This window comes from Gossypium hirsutum, chromosome A11, assembly GCF_007990345.1.
Source record: "Gossypium hirsutum isolate 1008001.06 chromosome A11, Gossypium_hirsutum_v2.1, whole genome shotgun sequence".
Taxonomy (NCBI): Eukaryota; Viridiplantae; Streptophyta; class Magnoliopsida; order Malvales; family Malvaceae; genus Gossypium; species Gossypium hirsutum.
Genome location: NC_053434.1, coordinates 2,865,451 through 2,886,381, shown reverse-complemented (window position 1 = coordinate 2,886,381; position 20,931 = coordinate 2,865,451). Strand labels below are relative to the sequence as shown.

At 33.8% G+C, this 20,931-nt stretch overlaps 2 protein-coding genes and 1 pseudogene across 2 annotated transcripts; 2 read left to right on the top strand and 1 right to left on the bottom strand.

Moving 5' to 3' along the window:
• Window positions 1–6,540: 6,540 nt before the first annotated feature.
• Window positions 6,541–14,005, top strand: LOC121209609 (protein NUCLEAR FUSION DEFECTIVE 4). The gene is made up of 3 exons (XM_041080560.1): window positions 6,541–7,131; window positions 12,556–12,559; window positions 12,817–14,005. Exons 1-3 carry the CDS (start codon window positions 6,677–6,679, stop codon window positions 13,984–13,986), a joined length of 1,629 nt encoding a protein of 542 aa, XP_040936494.1. The 5' UTR covers window positions 6,541–6,676; the 3' UTR covers window positions 13,987–14,005.
• Window positions 14,006–15,227: 1,222 nt separating this feature from the next.
• Window positions 15,228–18,265, top strand: LOC107912157 (protein EARLY FLOWERING 5-like; annotated as a pseudogene).
• LOC121209608 (AAA-ATPase ASD, mitochondrial) lies at window positions 17,559–20,618 on the bottom strand. The gene is made up of 2 exons (XM_041080559.1): window positions 18,954–20,618; window positions 17,559–17,707 (listed from the first exon to the last, which is right to left on the bottom strand). Exon 1 carries the CDS (start codon window positions 20,542–20,544, stop codon window positions 19,042–19,044), a length of 1,503 nt encoding a protein of 500 aa, XP_040936493.1. The 5' UTR covers window positions 20,545–20,618; the 3' UTR covers window positions 17,559–17,707; window positions 18,954–19,041.
• Between the last annotated feature and the right edge of the window lie 313 nt (window positions 20,619–20,931).

Genomic DNA, 20,931 nt, shown 5'->3' with positions numbered 1-20,931 from the left:
TAAAATAATTATTTCTCAACAAATTAAAAATTAATTAAAAAAGTCTTTATACTTAAATAACATTAAGATAAGTACAACTTAACAAGTAAATATCTCTAAAATAGTAACAAAATTAACAATAAAATAAAAATTATACAATATCAAAATAACAACAACAAAATAATAAAATGGCAGCAAAACAATGAGAAAACAATAACAAAACAACAATTTTTTTTTCTTTTTGCAAATTGAAGCCAGGCCTGGCTTGGGCAAAAAAAAAACTTACTTGAGGCCTAACCTATTTTCTAAATAGACTTTTTTTTTTGTCCAAACTCATTTTTCAAGTCTATATTTTTTACCTAAATTTTCTTATTTTTTAGGCAAACCTTAGAGCCAAATATCCAACCATGAATATATCTATTCTATAGGATTTTTCAATATATTTAAAATTATTAAATTTTGATGGAAGGATAGGATATCTCATTATTCATAATAAAAGACATAACAACAATAAATTAACCGGTTACTATTGTTACCTTTATAAAACATTAAAATATAAAACAATTAATATATATATATAATATCGATAATGTATGTTATTAATAAATTATATGGTAACATATATAAAAATTATTTGAATTTAATTTTTAAATTTTATTTATGTTATATTATTATCTAATTTGATTAATTAAGAACCATAGACCATTAATATAATTTTTGGTACGCAATTATATTATTTTTTTGAATAATTTAATTATAAATTTTGACACAATGCTTAAAATTATTCTTAGTCTTTTCTTAACTCATAAATATGAGAATAACGCGTTTCAATATATTAGAATCCACATTCTCTTGCATTAATAATAATATTTATGTCAATTGAGCTAACACTCAGTTAATAATTATATCACATATTAAATAATAAATAATATAATACCATTGGACATGGATAAGGATTAGCAACCATATCATGAACCCGGTGACACGAAAGCTGACAAGTGACATCCAATTTGGCAATTTGAAGTAATTTTATTGAATTTTCTTTCCAAAAATAATGGGATTGTTTAATATTACATCTTATCAGGTGGTGCATGCTTAGAATTATTCCAACATCATTTGAATATTTTATCAGGTGGTGCATGCTTAGAATTATTCCAATATCATTTGAGTATATATTCATATTAAAAACATTCAAATATTTTGTAATTTATAATATATTTTATTATATTTTAACAATTTCAATTTGTATACTATTTTGTGTTACAAAATATTTTATTTATACGAAATCGCATAGCTCAAAGTTTATTTTTTATTTTTTTGGTCAAACGTAGCTAAAAATTGAAACTTCATTAATAATGACTATTTTTCAAATTTGTATTTGTAAACATTACTTCAATGTTGAAAACTATATTTATTTTGGATTTATTTTATTAATGTTCAAGACGTCGAGTCAGCGTCGCAGTTCAAAGGATATGTATCTCAAGGTTCCTGTAAATTTTTACATTTTTTATTTTTAAATTCGAGTTTAATTATTAATGTTGTTAAATTTATTAGTATAATATTTTGAAATAATAATAAAAATATTCATTTGATAATCATGTAACAAAAGATAATGTTATGAACTCAAATTTAATTGAATAATTTTAACGTTATCAACAATTAAATTTACATTTTTAAATATAAAATATAGAGAGATTGAATTTTTTAAAATAAAAAAAAAGACTAAATTCTTAACATGAAAAGAGTACAAGGGCCTACAGTACATTTTAACTCTTTTTTCCTAAAAGAGGAATTCTCTCAACTTGTCGTGTACGAGTTTCCTAGTTCCTACTTTCACGTATAAATTATAAAAGTAAGTTTATTTTACGTAATATTTACGTAATAATTTTTTAGGGGTTAAATTAAAATTGTAAAATTTTATGAGTTAAAATCTAAAAAAAAGTTATTGATGTAAAAAATTTGAACTAAATTGTTGATTCATTTGAAGTGTGTAAAATGAAAATTATCTATTAATCAAAAGATAAAATTAGCATAAATTAAATAATTAAACATTAGCCCTTTAGTCAAAAAAAATTAATAATTAGAAGAGACTAAAATGAAAATTATTCCATTTGAGATTACTACGTGATTTAGTGTCGTACGAATAATATTTAGCAATAAAGTTAAATATTTTAAGGGTCTTTTATTTGTAAAAGATAGTTTTTTTAGATTGATGATGAAAATGATTGGTTTTGGCAAATTAATTAATAGCTATTGAATTAGAGGAGACAAAAAAATGGGTATACTTCATTTCCTTGCATTTGGTGTAAGACAAAGTGATAAGCACAGATCTTTCTTACCTATTCACGTTAGACATGGCAAAATTCGAACCGCTCATATGGAGTAAATTTTTTTAGATAGTACGTATGGATTAATTATGATAATTTATTACCTTTTACCGTTTTGCTCCACCATAAAAATTATCATTTTATTTTTAATGTAATAATATATTATAGAAAATTTTATATATTTTATGTTTAAATATTTTTCGAAGAATTATGTTTAATTATTTATTGGACTTTAAAAATATTAAAAATATTAAAGATAAGTAATAAAATTTAAATTGAAGCGGTGCAGGGTAAGATAAGATAGGGTAGGGTAAGGTGGAGCGGGGATAATAGTGGATTTCAATATTATATATCCAATAGTAGAGCGAGACAGGTGGTGGAACAAAACATATCAACTGTAAAATAGTGATAGATTTAACAATATCCACTCCTTCGTGCTCCGTTGCCAATCCTAACCTCTAGTTTTAAAATTAGAAAAGAAAAAAAAAGTGTGCATAAAAGGAGCATATATATTCTTACCCTTTTTGTCTTTTTAATTATTTATATATATTATATTTGGTATGAGAATATACCATACTATTTAGTACTGAATTAAATATTGATACATCATCAAAAGATATGAAATAAATTTAAAGTATATTTTTGGTATAATATTACATTTAGCTCTCAATATTTATATTTTTTGTTAATTTGATCTTTAATTTTTTTTAAAGTTAAATTTGTCCCTTAAACTTTAAAAAAGAGCGAAATAGTTTTTTTAACAAAAACATTGGCTAAAATATTAATTTTTTAATGATATTGGCACAGTAACCTATATGACAATCCATGAGTACTTCAAGTTAATATGATACTATTTATTTTATATGTCATGTCATCAAATAATTTAAAATTTATAAAAAAAAAAGTAGCATGAAGTACACATAGATTATCACGTTGGCTGTCTTGTTTTAAATCTAACATTTTGGTTAATATTTTTGTTAAAAAAAAAACAAATTGAGTCTTCTTGAAAGGTTAATAGTCAAATTCGATTATTGTTAAAAGGTTAAAGCTAAATTTAGTTAAAAATAAATAAAAACTAATAGAAAAATATATAAATATTAAAAGCTAAATTTAGCATTAAATTTTTATTATTTAATGATGCCTAGTTATCTAATTTATAATTAACCGTAGGAAACTATTCACGGTGCATCAAATATAAAGTTTATATAAAGAAACCCTAATATGTTTGTATTAAAATGCAAATTTTAAAGTTTAGATATTACTCGATTGAGTTTTAATTCGACTAGCATGAGCATTGTTATTAATGTAAGATGATATAAGTTTAAATACGTTGAAGCGCATTATCCTCTTATTTATCGGTCGAAAAAAATATAAATAATTCAAGTATTAAAATATAAACTCGAAAGTTGTCTTTCTTTTTCCAAAATTAAAATTTTTATCAGTTTTCAAAATTCCGTGAATTTAATTTTGGGTAAATTACACCAACAGTCACCCAATTTTGGGTAGCTGACAAAACAGTCACCTAAGTTTCATTTCAATCACTCAACTTTCGAAAAGTTACAAAGCAGTCGCTAACGTTATAAAAAAGTGACAAAATAGTCACTAATTAACAGTTACCGTTAAGTTGTTAACGGGATTGCTGATGTTACAAGTTAACCAGCTGATGTGGCAAGTTAACTTGCCACATCGGTGAAGTGGCTTCATTCTTCTTCTTCTTCTGCTGCTGCTGCTGAGTTGGTTGAAATGATTATTAACACCAAAGGATAGTACCTTCTGAAAAACCTTCATGGTTATGCAACTGGGGCTTTTGGTGGCTTACTTGCAGTAACAACACTAGATTCAGTCGAAGTTTTGTTGGTTCACATTGAGAATTTTGCTTAGGGTTCAATGCCTCTGCTTCTTTTGGAGAAGACCTTTTTGGCCCTTCACCGGCAACATTAATCACCACTTTTCTTCCTCCACCGTTTCCCTTCGCCATTTCTTTAATTTTTAGTACTTCATCTTATCCCTTTCAATAATTTTCACTCTTATACATAAGTCTAATGAAAAAACAAAGTTCTTGCAGGAAGAGGACATGCAAAATGAGGAGGGGACTAAAGTGGTTAACACAAAGAATTTGAACCCAAATATAGAAATAGAGCATTCACAGAGTCCCATTAAGGAGTTGGAAAGCAGGAGATTAACCTTTGGAAGGAAACTGCTTGAGTTGCATAGTCTAAAAGAGAAGTTGTCATGCATTGCTTATTTGCAGAAGGATTTAACTGGCAAAACTGCAAAAATTGGCAAGCTCAATTTCACAATTTCTGCACTTAAGGCTGAGATAAAGGATCTTCAAGAAATTATGAGACAGGATAACATGGAAATAAAGCAGTTGATAGAGGAATTGCAGAGGAAAAATAGCAATGGTAGCCAGATAAAGGGGCAGATAATTTTGCTTGAAGAGCAATTATCCGGATTTACAGCCATTGAAACCTCTACTATAGAGATGCTTTGGTTAAGAACAGGCTTGAAGATATTAAAAATATTGAATTAAAAGTTATTAAAAAGAGGAGGAGAAACAAAGAACTTGAGCTTGAAAAGAGGGAAATTTTTGTTCTAGATACACGACATATTAACCATTAAACCTTCTTCTTCTTCTTCTCCTCCTCCTCTTCTTCTTCTTTTTTTTTTTCTGTTGGGAAGCTTAAGTAAAAATGAAGAACGAAAGCATTAAGTTGAATTTGGCAGAAGCGAGTGAGACGATCTTCCGATTCCAGATTTGGCCAAGTTGTCAGTTGCTTGATTAGCATCCCCGGATTAGAACTTGATGGTCATTTACTAGTCATTTAAAATTTTTTCCCATTAAAAGCTTGAAATTTATCCTTTCTTTCAGTGTGTTTTTCTCTGCTATAAGTTTGAATGCAGGTACCGTTCATTGAGATTTTTAGTCCTAATTTCCATATTAAATTTTATCTTTGCAAAAGCTTGAATGGCCTATTTTCTCGTTACAACTTACAAGTATACAACAAGTATTGTATAGGGAGGGATTGTGAGAGAAATGAAACTCAGAACTTTAATTTGAAAAGCAAAAATAAAAGAAGGGAAAGGTAAATTACAGGGATTGCGTTTGTTTTGTCTTCAAAATAAGAAGAAAATTACAGGGATTTCTTTAAAGGAAGAAGAAAGAGAATGAGAGGGGAGAAACGGGTTTAGGAAAGAAGAAAATGTTAGACCCCGTCACCTGCCATGTCACTTTGCCGTGACGTCTGTGACGGAAAACTGTAAAAGGGACTGTTTTATAATTTTTTAAAAGTTGAGTGACTAAAATAAAATTTAAGTGACTGTTTTGTCAACTACTCTAAAGTTGGATTACTATTGGTGGAATTTACCCTTTAATTTTAACCGAAAGTGGTTTTGATGTCCATTTCATTACTGTGATTGAGTAGATATTTTTGGTTCTCCATGTCCATATGTGGTCTGTATCTAACCTTAAATATGAAGAATCGTCATTTTACAAAAGAAAGTATATCAGTATCCTACTCCTAACCTATAGGCTATATGTTTTTACTATAAAAAAATTACACTTTAAACGTTTTTACTGTTTAAAGGATTTGTTTAATTGATACATACAGTATTTTTTTAATAATTTCGTTTACATTTAAAAATATTTTTTCATTTAAAGTAAACTATATTAATAGTCAATAAATTAAAGTTAAAATTTTATTTTATAACTAAATTAAAACAAATTATAATTAAATCATTAAATTTTTTGAAATTATTTTTTTCACTTAATTTTTTAAATGATAAATATGTTTTCCGTCAAACTAAAAAAGTTACATCAATTGATATATATATATATAATAAATTTATGTTGCTATCATTTTAATTTATTTAACGTCTATTTAAAGCTTTTTCAAATTAGTTAGTTTCCAGTTAAACTTCATCATCATCTATTTTCATTTTCATTTTGTTGCTTTAATTTTCTTTTATGTCTTTTATTGAAAGGTTTTTTCAAAGGACCAGAGATCATTATTTTGCTGAGTTGTTTCCGACTAATAAATGTACTTTTTAAAGGACCAGATACCTTTTAATTTTTTTGAAAATTTTTAATTAATCATAAAACTTTTAAAAATTTAATTAGACTTCTAATTTTTTTTATATTTTTTATATGACACCTAAAATTATTTATAACCTCTTTGAATCCTTAAATAAAAAAATAACCTTGAGAAAAACATGCATTTCTCTTCATAAAACATTCCCAAAGGAACCTTCCTTTCAAATATATATATATTAAACTTCAGCAAAACACACAGCTTTATCTTACAAAACACACCAAAATCTTCCAAAAACAACAGATTATTAATTGTCTCTCTCTCTTTTTTTCTTTTTGCATGGAGGGTTTCCTCAACACCAAATGGATAGCCACGGCGGCGAGCATATGGATTCAGTGCACCAGCGGTGCATCTTACACCTTCGGCATCTACTCTCCGGTCCTCAAATCATCCCAATCCTACGACCAATCAACGCTGGACACCATTTCCGTCTTCAAAGACATAGGCGCTAACGCCGGTATCCTCTCCGGCCTCCTTTACTCCACCGTCACCTCTCGCCGTCCCAGACTCCTTAATGGTCCTTGGGTGGTCCACGTAGCCGGTGCCGTCCAATGCTTCGTTGGGTATTTCTTGATATGGGCATCCGTGGTGGGGTTAATCCGGCAGCCGCCGGTGCCGTTGATGTGCTTGTTCATGCTGGTGGCAGCTCATGCGCAATCATTTTTCACTACGGCAAATGTGGTTAGTGGCGTTGAAAATTTTCATCAATTTGGTGGGACCATCGTGGGGATTATGTGTTAGACTTATACAAAAATATTCAGAAAAGAAGACTTTCTTACTTTTTATTATTACTTATTTAATGCATGTAGAAGTCTCATGCATTTATAGGCATACGTACAATAAAGAAACTGCTAGAACAGACTAACTGCAACTGATAACCACACTAACAGTCTTAACTACTTTGATAACTACTCTAACATTCCCCTTGCTTATTTGTTTTTGTATTACAAAGATCTTTCGATGGCAGCACTCGAAGAGCACGTCTGAAGGAAGAAAATTGCTTAGGCGTGATTGGTTTTGTAAGGACATCTGCAATTTGTTGAGCAGAGAGAACAAAATTAACTTGTAAACAACCAGCAAGTATTTTTTCACGAACAAAATGATGGTCTATTTCAACGTGTTTCATTTTAGTATGATGAGTAGGATTTTCAGCAACAGATACTGTAGAAGAGTTGTCGCACCAGATGGTTGGTATCTTAGACATTGACATTCCAACTTCATTTAGCAACTGTTGAATAGATAGGAGTTCAGACACGCAGTTAGCCAAGCTGCGATATTCTGCTTCAGCAGAGGATCGAGAGACTACAGACTGTTTCTTTGAACACCAAGCCACCAGATTTGACCCAAGATATACCACATATCCAGAAGTGGAACGCCGATCTTCAATGGAAGAAGCCCAGTCAGCATCCGAATATCCTACCAGTTCTAGTTGTCCTGCTGTAAGACATAAACCATGGTCCATGGTGCCAGCTAAATATCTTAATACCCGTTTGACTGCTCTCCAGTGAGTGTCACTTGGTGTACTCATGTATTGGCTAAGTTTATTGGTGCAGAACGACAAGTCAGGCCGTGTAATACAAACATATTGAAGCATGCCCACAACACTTCTATATAAGTGCACATCAGAAAATGGAGGACTGCCATCAGAAGCTATTAGCTTAGGCGTGCTTACCATCGGAGTTGGTGTGGATGCTACTCCAAGCATTCCAGTCTTCTCAAGTAGTTCAGTAACATATTTCTTTTGACTGAGCATCAGCCCCTGTGAAGTGCGTCGAACATCAATGCCCAAAAAAAAACTGAGTGCTCCCATGTCCTTGAGAGCAAATTTGCTGTAAAGACGCTGCACAACATCTTCAATGTCTTGATCATGACTTCCAGTAAGAACAATATCATCAACATATACCATGAGTAGAAGACACTTCCTATCAAACACACGAATGAACAAGGAGGAATCAGCTTTAGATGCTTGAAAGTCGAGTTGAGTCACGAGATACTCCTTAAGAGTCTGAAACCAGGCACGAGGAGCTTGTCTCAAACCATATAGTGCTTTATTTAGTTTGCACACCAGTTTCTGACCAGTGACACTTGGGACTTCAAAGCCAGGAGGTTGGTCCATGTATATTTCTTCAGTAAGCTTACCATTGAGGAAAGCATTGTTGATGTCGACTTGGCGAAGAGACCACCCCTGCATAATTGCAAGTGAAAGAACAGTGCGGATGGTGGAAGCTCGAACCACTGGACTATACGTATTATGAAAATCAAACCCAGCATGTTGAGAAAAACCTTTTGCAACTAACCGAGCCTTGTATCTGTCAATGGAGCCATCAGACTTTCTTTTTACCTTAAACAACCATTTGCACCCTACTGCCCTCCGATTCTCTGGAATGGAGCACAAAGTCCAGGTATTATTTCGTGCCAAGGCTTGGAGCTCACTATAAACTGCTTCCTGCCAACACTCAAACATCATTGCCTCATGAATATTGGAAGGATCATCTTTTGGGGAAGAAGCTGCTGTACTAAGATACACCTTTGGCTTAAAAACTCCAGCCTTGCTTCTGGTAATCATGTGATGATTGTTGAGTGTCAAGGGTTGGAGGGTTTGCTCCTGTTGTTGAAGAGAAGTCGACACAGGTGCGGATTGTGGGGATGGTACTGTTTGATGAGAAAAAGGTGGTAAAGGTGATAAAGTAGGTGTATTATGTATTACATTATGGGAAGCAGATTGTGAGTGAGACATTGAATGTGATGGAAAAGGTGTAGTGGAAGTAGGTGTTGAATGTGATGGGATAGGTGTAGTGGAGGTAGGTGGCGTATTTGGTGGAGGTGTAGGCAAAGTGCTAGAACACGACACATGAGGTGAAGGAACAACTAAAAGTTTAGCACTAACTTGTGGACTAGAAATATGTGATGTGACTGGTGAATAATGACTTTTGTATGGAAAAGTAGTTTCATTAAAGGTGACATGACGGGTGACATAGACTTTGCCATTGGGGTCTTTACATTTATAACCTTTATGTACTGAGGAGTAACCTAGAAAAACACAAGGTATTGAACGAAATTGCAGCTTTGTTTTTGTGAACGGCCTAAGATTTGGAAAACACAAGCAGCCAAAAGTTCGAAGAAAAGAATAATCAGGTTTCGTTTTAAACAATTGCTCATATGGGGATATATTACCTAGAGGTTGAGATGGTAATCGGTTAACCAGAAACACAGCACTACAAAAGGCTTCATTCCAAAAACTTAATGGCATGGTGGCATGAGCTAACATAGACAAGCCTGTTTCAACCACCTGACGATGCTTGCGTTCAACAAGTCCATTTTGAGCAGACGTGTATGGACAGGTGAAGCGATGCAGTATTCCTTGCTGAGCTAAATAATTTTTTAACACTTGAAACTCCCCTCCTCCATCTGTTTGCAGAACTTTAAGTTTTGCACCCAACACTCTCTCAGCTTGGCGATGGAACTGTGAAAAAATACCAGCAACATCAGATTTGTTCTTCAAAAAATAGAGCCATGTATGGCGCGAGTAAGTGTCAGTAAATGCAACATAATAGCGAAACCCATTAAACACAACCGGAGCGGGCCCCCAAACATCAGCCACAACCAATTGTAGAGGAGCAGTATAAACCGTGCTGGACTTGACAAACGGAAGTTTACGCTCTTTACCCAGATGGCAAGCAATACAATTGACCATTTTATTAATATCAGTAGCCTGTATATTACAACTTGCAAGTGCCTTAGAAAGAATAGCATGACATGGATGTCCTAGTCTAGAGTGCCAAATACTAAGAGGAAGCTTCATAGTAGTTGTAAAACATTGAGCAGATGTGGAGGATACAGGAGTTGCTGTAGACTTGTTAAGATGAAGTCGATATAACCCCTGATGCTTTGAGCCTCGAAGAAGAACTTCTCTAGTCTGTAAATCACGCACCTGACACTGAGTAGGGAAAAACTCAAACATTACTTGATTATCTTTGGCAAACTTGGATACTAACAAAAGATTCTTAGTAATTCCAGGAACTAGCAACAAAGACCTCATGAACAGTGGTCTAGATCGAGTAAGTAAGGATGATTGTCCAGTAGACATAACAGGGAGAGCTGCACCATTGCCTACAAATACCTTACCTGGCCCTTTATATGCACCACCGTCTCCAATAGAAGTAACCAAATTTGTGAGATGATGGGTTGCACCAGAATCTGGATACCAAGAGTTATCAGCAACTGTTTCTAGAGTTGCCAAATATGCTTGAGACTGTGTTGCACCAGGGACTGGCGTGAAACCTTGTGTACTCCATTGTGCACTTGGCGAGAAGGGAGGCCATGTTGTCACAGAAGGACTGGCCATGCACATATTGACTTGTGGGGGAGGCCTGTAATTATTGCTCTTGTAAGTGGAATCAAACCGATGATAACACCGATCAACAAGATGACCAGGTTTTCCACATAATTGACACTGAATTTTTGAGTTGGAATAACGTCCTCGACCACGCCCCCGAGTTGCATTTGTTGGTCGATAAGCAGGCATAGAACCATTAGAACCAACAGTTTCAGAAGGTTGGTGAGACACAAGATTCGCAGAGCCAGAGATATCACTACTAACCACCTGTTGTCGAGTCTCAGCATCAAGAAGCATTGACACCACTCCTTGTACTGTGTAGGGCACTTGACTGGCTGTAACAATAGAGATAACAGATTCGTATTCGGGAGGAAGACCATTAAGAATTGCTGTCACATGCTCACGCTCACTAATGACTTCACCACAACTAGCAAGATTATCACAACAACTTTTAATTTTCATCAAAAATTCTTTCATGTTCAAATTTCCTTTTCGTTGAGAATGCAAGTTTCGACGATAAAACACCAGTTTAGAGGTGGTTTTACTGCCAAACAAAGTAACTACAGCATTCCAGATTTTGGCACTGGTGTCCATACCTATCAAATGCGGAAGAACTGCCTGACTAATGGAAGACAATAACCACGACGCAAGGGCACTGTCCTGTTGCTCAAAACGTTCAAATTCTGGATTTTCATGTTGACCGCCACTTTCATCAGAAATAAACTGTGGAGGAAGAGTTTGTTGAATATCCAGAAAACGCTGAAGCTTGTGCGCTTTTACCGCCAAGAGGACCTGCTGTTTCCATAACAAAAACGTATCATCATCAAGAAGAACGCTAATCTTCTTTGTAGAGAAGAACCTGCTGTCAAGCAATCCATCAGAAGAGCTAGCAGCCATATCAACCAAGAAAATCTGCACAGCGGTTAACAAGAAAGAAACGCCAGGAAAGAACTTACAACTGATACCATGTTAGACTTATACAAAAATATTCAGAAAAGAAGACTTTCTTACTTTTTATTATTGCTTATTTAATGCATGTAGAAGTCTCATGCATTTATAGGCATACGTACAATAAATAAACTGCTAGAACAGACTAACTGCAACTGATAACCACACTAACAGTCTTAACTACTTTGATAACTACTCTAACATTATGAAGGTACGATAAGAGCCATGGATTTTTCGTATTTCCTTTTATTGTTTTAGTCACCATAGATATTTTTATACGAAATAATTATTTGAAACGTACAGAAAAAGAAGTATAGAAAAATACGGACCATTAGTATAAGAAAGATATTACTTACACGAAATATAATAATTGCCTACTATATATCCATGTCAAGTTGCCGCTGCTCAAAACCAATCAGATTATTCCTGTTTATTTCAGAAAAAACAAAAATGGAAAATCAATTTAATGGATAATAATTAAGAACTATTTGTAAAAAAAAAACACATATACATCCTGCCTGGATGTAGTTGATCGTTTGCTTGAACTTTCTGTTCAAAATTATTAGTATTCTTTTTTTTTTCTTTTAAATAATTTTATTATAAATTTTGATGATATATATATTTATAAATGCCTAAAATTATCTATAATTTTTCCTTAAGTTATAAATAAGAGAATAATGCGCTTCAGCATACTGGAACCCACGTCCTCCTACATTAGAACAATATCTATACCAGTTGAATTAAGAACCAATCAGCTTGTCCAAGAAACAACTAAGTTCACTTTATTATTGTTAAATAAATATTAAAATAGTAGTTATTTTTATGTTTTTTATTTATATAAATTAAGTGTAAATAAAATAATAATTTAATCTAGACAAGTGGGATATCCAATGTAAATGGTTGAAACTCGAAAACTTCAAATCTATAAAAATTTTGATGATATTGATTTTCTAAGATCGTGTCACATTATCACTATTTTTTTAAATATTTAACAGTGTTAATAATTAAATTTAAATATTAAAATTAAAAATATAGAGAGAATAAATTTTAAATTTATGAAAAATAAAAAAAATTCCCATATTTTAACCTTTTATTTTCTGAAATTAACACAATTTCTACTGTTGCGTGATATTAGGGGTTTCTTGGTTTGAGTGGAGCAATTCTGATTCAAGTTTACGACACATTATGTGAGGGTGACCCAACCGCTTACATTTTGATCCTTGCCATCACTCCCACTCTGACCTCCCTATTGCTCATGCCTTTGGTCAAAATCTATGGAACCACCACGGTCGATGACAAGAAGCACTTAAATGGTTTCTCGTCCAGTGCTTTGGTCGTTGCCGCTTATCTCATGGTCATTATAATATTGGACAATGTCTTCACCTTACCATCATGGGCCCGGATCATTACCTTAATGTTTCTACTCCTTTTACTTGCCTCACCTTTTGGAATTGCAGCCAAAGCCCACAAGGAATGCAAGAGGCCTTCTATCGAAACGAGCCCTTTGATGGATGATTCAGAACCAATGCCAACCAAATACGGGGAGTACCACGAGATTCCTGGTGAACCGGACCGAGTTAAGGAGGTTGCTTCGTCTTCGAATGAGAGCTTATCAAATGATGATCTAGAAGATGGTATTGATATGAATCTATCGAGAGCGATGCTTACTGTTAACTTCTGGTTGTTGTTCGTTGCGATGATATGTGGAATGGGTTCGGGTTTGGCGACTATAAACAACATTAGCCAAATAGGTCAATCTCTTGGTTACTCGACCATTGAGAGATCTTCTTTGGTTGCTTTATGGAGCATATGGAATTTCCTTGGTCGGTTCGGGGCGGGGTTTTTGTCGGACATAATGTTGCACAAAGGTTGGGCGAGGCCGTTGTTCATGGTTATTACGCTAGCCACATTGACGTTTGGCCACTTGATCGTCGCTTCAGGCTTTCCTGGAAACTTGTACATAGGCTCAGTCATGGTAGGCATTTGTTATGGCTCACAGTGGTCGTTGATGCCGACCATCACGTCTGAGATATTTGGTGTTAGACACATGGGCACCATTTTCAACACCATTGCCATTGCTAGTCCTATCGGATCTTACATTTTTTCCGTGAGGATCATCGGGTACATTTACGACAAAATGGCAACCAGTGAAGACAACTCGTGCTATGGCACTCGATGTTTCATGTTATCGTTTTTCATCATGGCAGCGGTTGCTTTCCTTGGATTCCTCATTGCGTTCGCATTGTTTCTTCGAACAAGGAGGTTTTATAGGCAGATTGTGCTTCTAAGATCAAGGCATTCTTAAGTATCTCGAGAAGCAATTAGTAATTCTTTTAGTAGAGATTCAAGAGAAGATTCGAGTAAGAGATTAAAATTTCGATTTACCTTTTTTATTTATTTATTATGATTGCAAATGTAATGAATGGTATTGCTATTAAATTAGACCCAAAGCATAGTATAAATAGGGTCGGGATATTATTTAAATATTTGTTTGATTTTGTGAGTATATATACAAGCAGTTAGTTTTCATTTTTGTTTGCTATTAGAGCTTTGTTTCTAACGATACAAAAAAAGTCCATCAAAATTTTCACTTTTTAAATGTTTATATTTGACAATATTTTAGCATAAAGTATATTAAATACATTAGAAGTCGATGAAAAAATTTTATATATATTGTTAAGTCTCTAAAAGTGAAGTCGATGAAAAAACTTTATATATATAGTTAAGTCTCTAAAAGTAAATATATTTAATTCCTCATCGCTCACACGTCTTATCACTAAACATGTGATTATTTTAAAGGGAGAGTTATAATTTTTGTAAAAATTTTGTATAAAAATAAAATATTTATATTTTCCAAAATAAATTTTAATTGACAGAAAAATATTAATTATTTAACTCGATTACATGCAATTCACAAATCAATTAATCTAGACTCCTTTTTATGAATGAATATTGTTATTGATTCTTAATTTGATCTGTTACTTTAATTTGATTTAAAGAACATTGGAAATGAACATAGAATCGAACTTTCGATTGATCCAGGTACTTGGAGTCCTATGGATGAAGACATGATCTCTCTGGATCCCATTGAATTTCAGTCTGAAGAAGAGCTTTATAAAGATCGTATTAATTTTTAACAGGCACTGATCAATTAAACAGTATTCATATAGCAATCGGGGTTATGGATTTTCAATTTATAGGGGGAGTATGAAATCTTTAATAGGCGAGAAAATCACCCGTTTGATCGAATATGCTATAAATAATTTTTTACCTTTTAGTATATTTTTTATCAGAGCTAATATCTAATTAATTGGTGACTTCAAATTTATAAAAACAAAACTATTTTAATATTTAAAAAAATCTGAATAATAAAGATATATTTTTAAGTGTTTAGAAAATTTGAACATTTTTCATACTAGAAAAAAAGTTCCTTTTGCATTCGCAAGTGGCAGAGTTAAGAACAGGTAATTTCCTATTGGCCCAAGGATAAATACGGAATTACAAATTAGAAGCGAACAAAAAAGGGCAAAGTATAAAAAAATCCATCGACACAAAACTCACTTCTACCAACCAACTCCGAAGAGGGGTTTTCGTTGCTGATTGTCGTTATTACTATTTTTTCCCGTTCTGCCCCCTCGGCCTACTGAAACTGAAATACGTAAATTCCGCACTTTCGATTTGATCCCCCCCCCGCCCAAAAAAAAATCAGGAGTAGAAGAAGAAGAAACCCTTAAGAATTTAAGAAAATTGGCAAAAAGAGAACATGAAGACGACGAAAGGAGGCAAATTGATGAACCCTACGGACGCCTATCGTAAGGAGCTCCGTAAGAAAGAACTCAAACGGGTAAAAGTTCAGTTTCCTTTTAGGGTTTTATGTTTCCCTTTTTTACTTCAATGATGCTTAATTTCGTTCCTCGTTTTGCCTGTTTGAATGAAGATAAATGCAAAACGATTTCACCTAGTTTGAATGGCTTAGGTTTTTGCTGTTATTTTACTAGTTACTTTAATCGAATGAATTTGCAAAGAACAATGTTGAATTGGAGGGGAATTATTGGCTTCCATGTTAATATCTGTTTCAAATAAGCTTTTGGAAGTTAAAAAAAAAATAAAAATAGAACATAATAATGTCGCTTAATTTTTATTTTGTTGTTTTTGAACAGAATTTGTAAATGTAAGTGATTGTTTCAGCTTAGAATTCTATTTTATTTTAATGTTTTAATAGTTGTTAACAGAACAAGGAAAGAAAGAAGGTGAGAGAGGTAGGGATTTTGAAGAAGGATCCACAGGCAATGAAGGAGCAGATTGAGAAGTTAGAAATGATAAGTAAGTCGTTCTATTATGATGTTTCATGATCACGATCTATTGATGATTTGAAGTCTGTTTAGATGCAAATTAGCACTTAATTGAAATGAGCAGAACTTAATGGAGATGGTTATGTTTTCAAATTAGGAATTTTTATTTGCAATGGACTGTACCCATTTTTTCCTTTAGGAAATTTTAGGACTTTACTTTAATGCAGAAGACTGAACAAGCCTTAAATGCTAGCTGATTTTCTACTCTGTTTTTTTTCCTTCTTTCGAGGAGGTTTCAGTAACTATCTTTGTGGCATTCAGATATTTCCTTGAGCTTGAGATTAACCATGTGTAAGGTTGAAAGGGGTAATTATAATCAGTTTGAGAAATGTATCCCTGTACTGAGCCTTTTGTTTCCGCAGATCACCTTGTTCTCACTAGTATATTTGGGTATTTCTTTACCAATTTCAATTTGAAATGCAGTCTGGTGCTCTGCCAATTATAGTCATTAACTTTGTTGAGTTATTACAGAGGCTGAAGGTGCTTTACACAAAGCAAGAAAACACACAAGAAGAGACAACTTCAAGACATACTTAACCTTATTTTAAAGAAAAGGAAGGTAATAATTTAAGTGATTAATAATTGGAACTGTTTTTGAAGAAATAATTACTGGCTTAAGATTTTTCTGCCATCTATTAGAATTAGTTGTTTGCATGAGACAACTACAATATCCTTTACTCCCTTGCTCAGGAATTTGAAGATAAAATGAAGGAGAAGGGTGAGACCCCTGTTATGTTCAGGTAGTCGTTCTCTTTATGATATCATTGGCATGTTCCTTTATGCTTCAGTCTTAGCATCTTCTAAATTCTCATTTACCAACTATGGTTTATCTCTGCTGCAGTCACTTGGGGCATCCTCGGAGAAGGACAACTGCAGAAGAAGATGAGAGAGTGAAGCATCCTAAACCTAAAGTGTGATTCAAATCAATCGGTTAACTTCTACATTTACATTTTTATGCCTGCTTACGTGGAGTCTAATTTGTACTACTTTTTTCTTTCCTTATCTGCAGGACTCTGTTTATTATCACTCTACTCCGAATCCTACAGGGGCTCCAACACCTGGGAAACCACCAATGTACAAATCATCAATAGGTCTGGTAACTTCATCTTTGATCTGTTTTCTACTGAAACACAGTTCTCTTTCCATTGCTTCTGACTTAAACACTTAAGCTGGTTTTACTCTCTCTCTCTCTTAGATTCTGTTATTGGTTTTCTCTTCAGGACCTAGAATTCCCTTGTCTGGTGCATCATCAAGTGCCGCTGCTTCTTCCTCCAGACTTGAGTTAGAGGATACTTCTGTAGCTGTACCACCTCCACCTCCTCCTCCTTTGCCAGATACCAGTAAATCGGACTCAGGGGATGCCTCTGATGTTCCTGCTTCTTTGCCTCTACCACCCCCACCTCCTATGCCACCCAAGCCTGCCACAATGAACTTGGGTATTCCTTTGCCTCCTCCCCCTGGTCCACCACCACCACCTGGTTCCCCATCTAAAGAGCAAGTTACAGTTCAACCTCCACTGCCTCCACCTCCTCCCCTTCCGCAGTCTGTGCTGCCTCCTCTGCCTGGCACCAACAGAAATGAAGGGGAGAAAATATCTCTACAGTCAGATGACTCAACCTCCAAGGAGCTGGCTCAGGTAAGCTCTTCTCCATCCTCTCTAGATATGCTGTCTTTCTACATATTAAAAATGGCATAGTAGCATGAATATAAGTCTTGTATGATATTTGTGCATATATAATCATTGCTCCACTTTTAGATATAAAATTAGTACATACTAAACAGTAATTGCATATTTTATCACAATGGAAAATGGTATGTTATAAATGAAAACAAAATAAATTGTGTTATAGCCTTGTAGGCATTATTTTTATTAAATAATTTTTTTCTTAATTTATATAGATTTTAAATTCAGGTCATTTTGGATTCAGTTTCGAGTTTGTTGACTTTTTATAGTCAAATGCATTGGGTTCATATTCTGATTTAAGCTTTAATGGGGTTTTAGGTCCCTGCATCAGTTCGAGTAAGAAGGGAGACTGCTGCCCCAAAAGCAAAACCAAAGCCTTTACACTCAACCATGACAATGGCAGCCGAGCCCGTGGCTCCTGCCATCGTGAAGCAAGAATCAACCAGTTTAAATTTTGGGCACATTCTGATTGTAACTGATCAAATTGTTGCCTTGTTAACTGACAAAACTATAAGTTAATAAGAACAGTTTAGGAGACCTTTCTTTTCTATTTTTATGTTCATCTTCTTTCTTGTTAGTCACTTTGCTATTTGAAATTTTTTATTTACTAAGTAATTGTACTTGGCTTATGTAAGAATGAATGACCTAGTATTATAATCTAAATTCGAATCTTAAATAAATAAATTATTTGAATTCGAGCACAACGGATAATGAACTCAGATATCTAAATTCGAACCTATTATTCACTAAAGTAAAGCAATTTTAGATATTCATTATCCGAATACATTATTTACAAAAAGCAAAACAGATTCAAATAATAAATATTTAAGAGTTAATATTACGAATAATAATTTAAATAATAAATATTTGAGAGTTAATATTGCTAATTGTAATTTAAAATATTTTAGTTTAAATACTATCTTAATACACATTATCAAAATTTACAAATAACCTAAATTTACACTATCCATTTGAGCTGATATAGTTTCTTAAGATTTTGCGTTGTTCCTATATCCTAGAACATAGTCCAGGGCCCATTGGTATATATGTATGAATGCATTAATTTCCTTTTGATCATTCAGTACTTCAAATTTTCTGCCATTGATGTATGTATGTATGTATGCATCTTGTTTTCCTACAGTTAATGAACATTCATAGCATGCTCAAGTTTTGTTAAATAAAACAGCTTATGTTATTATTAACACTAATAAATTCCAATCTGATGCGCTCACATACCATTTGCTTTTAACAGCTAAAATAGAATCCCTTCTAACAATCATGCCCACGAATCTGTAATCCACTAAAAATCAATCTGGAATTTGGCTCACTCTGAAGCCTTCTCTGCCATACAATTTTCACTGCATACACCACCACCATCCTGACTTTGCTCTACAACCTTCTTGGTAGTCGCAGCTTCAGCTTCAGCTTCAGCTTCTTCCTTAGCTTCCTCAAGAGCCTGAATCAAGCTCCACAGACATTTCTCAGCATCATCTAATGGAGACTTAGGCATAAGATTCTCAGCAACATCAGCAGGTGTAATCTTAACCTCTTTCATCAACCCATCAATGGCATCAAACAATGGATGAGTTTCCAATTTCAAATAATTCTTAGCAAGCACCTTGAACCCTTCAAACCCACAATAAGAAAGCTCAATATGTTTATCCATCCTGCCCCGTCTTATCAATGCAGGATCAAGTTTCTCCACATAATTAGTAGTAAAAACAATCAACCTCTCCCCACCACAAGCAGACCAAAGCCCATCGATAAAATTCAATAAACCCGAAAGCGTCACTTTGCTGTTACCACTATTACCACTTTCTTCTTTTACCTCTTTCCTCTCTTTCTCATCATCCGCCATAGCTTTCCCGCCTTTTTTCTTCCTTTGACCAGTAAGATCAAGTGAACAATCTATATCTTCAATCACTATAATAGACTTACTCGTTGTCTCAATCAAAAGCTTCCTTAACTCAGTATTATCTTTAACAGCAGTGAGTTCAAGATCATAAACATCATAATTCAACAAATTCGCCATTGCAGCAATCATAGTTGATTTCCCAGTCCCTGGTGGTCCATAAAGAAGATACCCACGTTTCCAAGCTTTACCAATCCTAGCATAAAACTCTTTACTTTCACTAAAAGTAACAAGATCTTCAATAATCTCTTTCTTCTTATCTGGTTCCAACGCCATTGTTCCAAACGTAGCTGGATGTTCAAACACGATGTGACTCCACATGGTTTGTTTATAACTCGGCCATTTATAACCTGGACTGTTTGTGTAAAGCTTCCTTTGCCTGTTCCTCACTCTAATTTCCTTCCCTTCTTTCACTACATGTTCTAAATAAGCACCGGTTATCATCTCTCTGTACCGTTTATGAAAAGTGAGCCTGTAATACCTTTTCTCCTGTTCGGGATAATACGCCATGGGCCGAGTAGCTGACACCACTTTGCTCGCTACCCACCATACTTTAGCTCCTCGGAACTCGTCGGTTACTTTCTCGTATTCGTCCATGCTGAGAACTAAGTTGTTGCTGTCTTTTCCCATCTCGGCTTTTAACCTTTTAGCTGTTTTGGAAGAGTTGGCGCTGAGATAAGCTTCAACGGCGACGTAAACCTCGCTGCGTTTGAGGCGATCGCCGGTGAATTCGTGGATGGAGATTTTGATGTAAGGGGAGAAATAGGTCATGATGGTGTGAGTGTATTTTTCGAAGTAACGGCGGAGTTCGTAAGGGCAATATTGACGAATAATAGCCCATATGAACATGAAACTGGCAATGGTTGAACCCATTGTCGTCCACATCTCTGTCATTGTTGAAGGCACCATCTCCATCAGTTTTTTCTTTTTTGCTCTCGGCTTATTGCAAACTCCTTGCTCTGCTTTTTAAAGTAGCCTTTCTGCGTAAGCAGATGTCTTTTTTTCGTTTTAAAATATCCTTATAGATTCTAATAATATAATTTATTTTTACTCTTAAACCCACTTTCTATTCTATTCATAACGATTCAGTCCGCACATAAAAATGTAAAATAATTACTTAATTTTTAAAAAAAAATATTTTAGTTGAGTGGCATCCTATTCTATCAATCAATTAATTTCATCATCAACGGTTAATTGAATTAAATGATAAGTATATGTATATTTATTAAATTAATAGATTCGATCTTAAAAATAAGAATTAGTTTATTATTGAATTCACTCAGACTCAATAGTATTAATTTT

Excerpts from the sequence above, each read along its gene's own strand:
- LOC121209609 (XM_041080560.1), top strand. The coding sequence starts at position 6,677 with ATGGAGGGTTTCCTCAACACCAAATGGATAGCCACGGCGGCGAGCATA.
- LOC121209608 (XM_041080559.1), bottom strand. The coding sequence starts at position 20,544 with ATGGAGATGGTGCCTTCAACAATGACAGAGATGTGGACGACAATGGGT.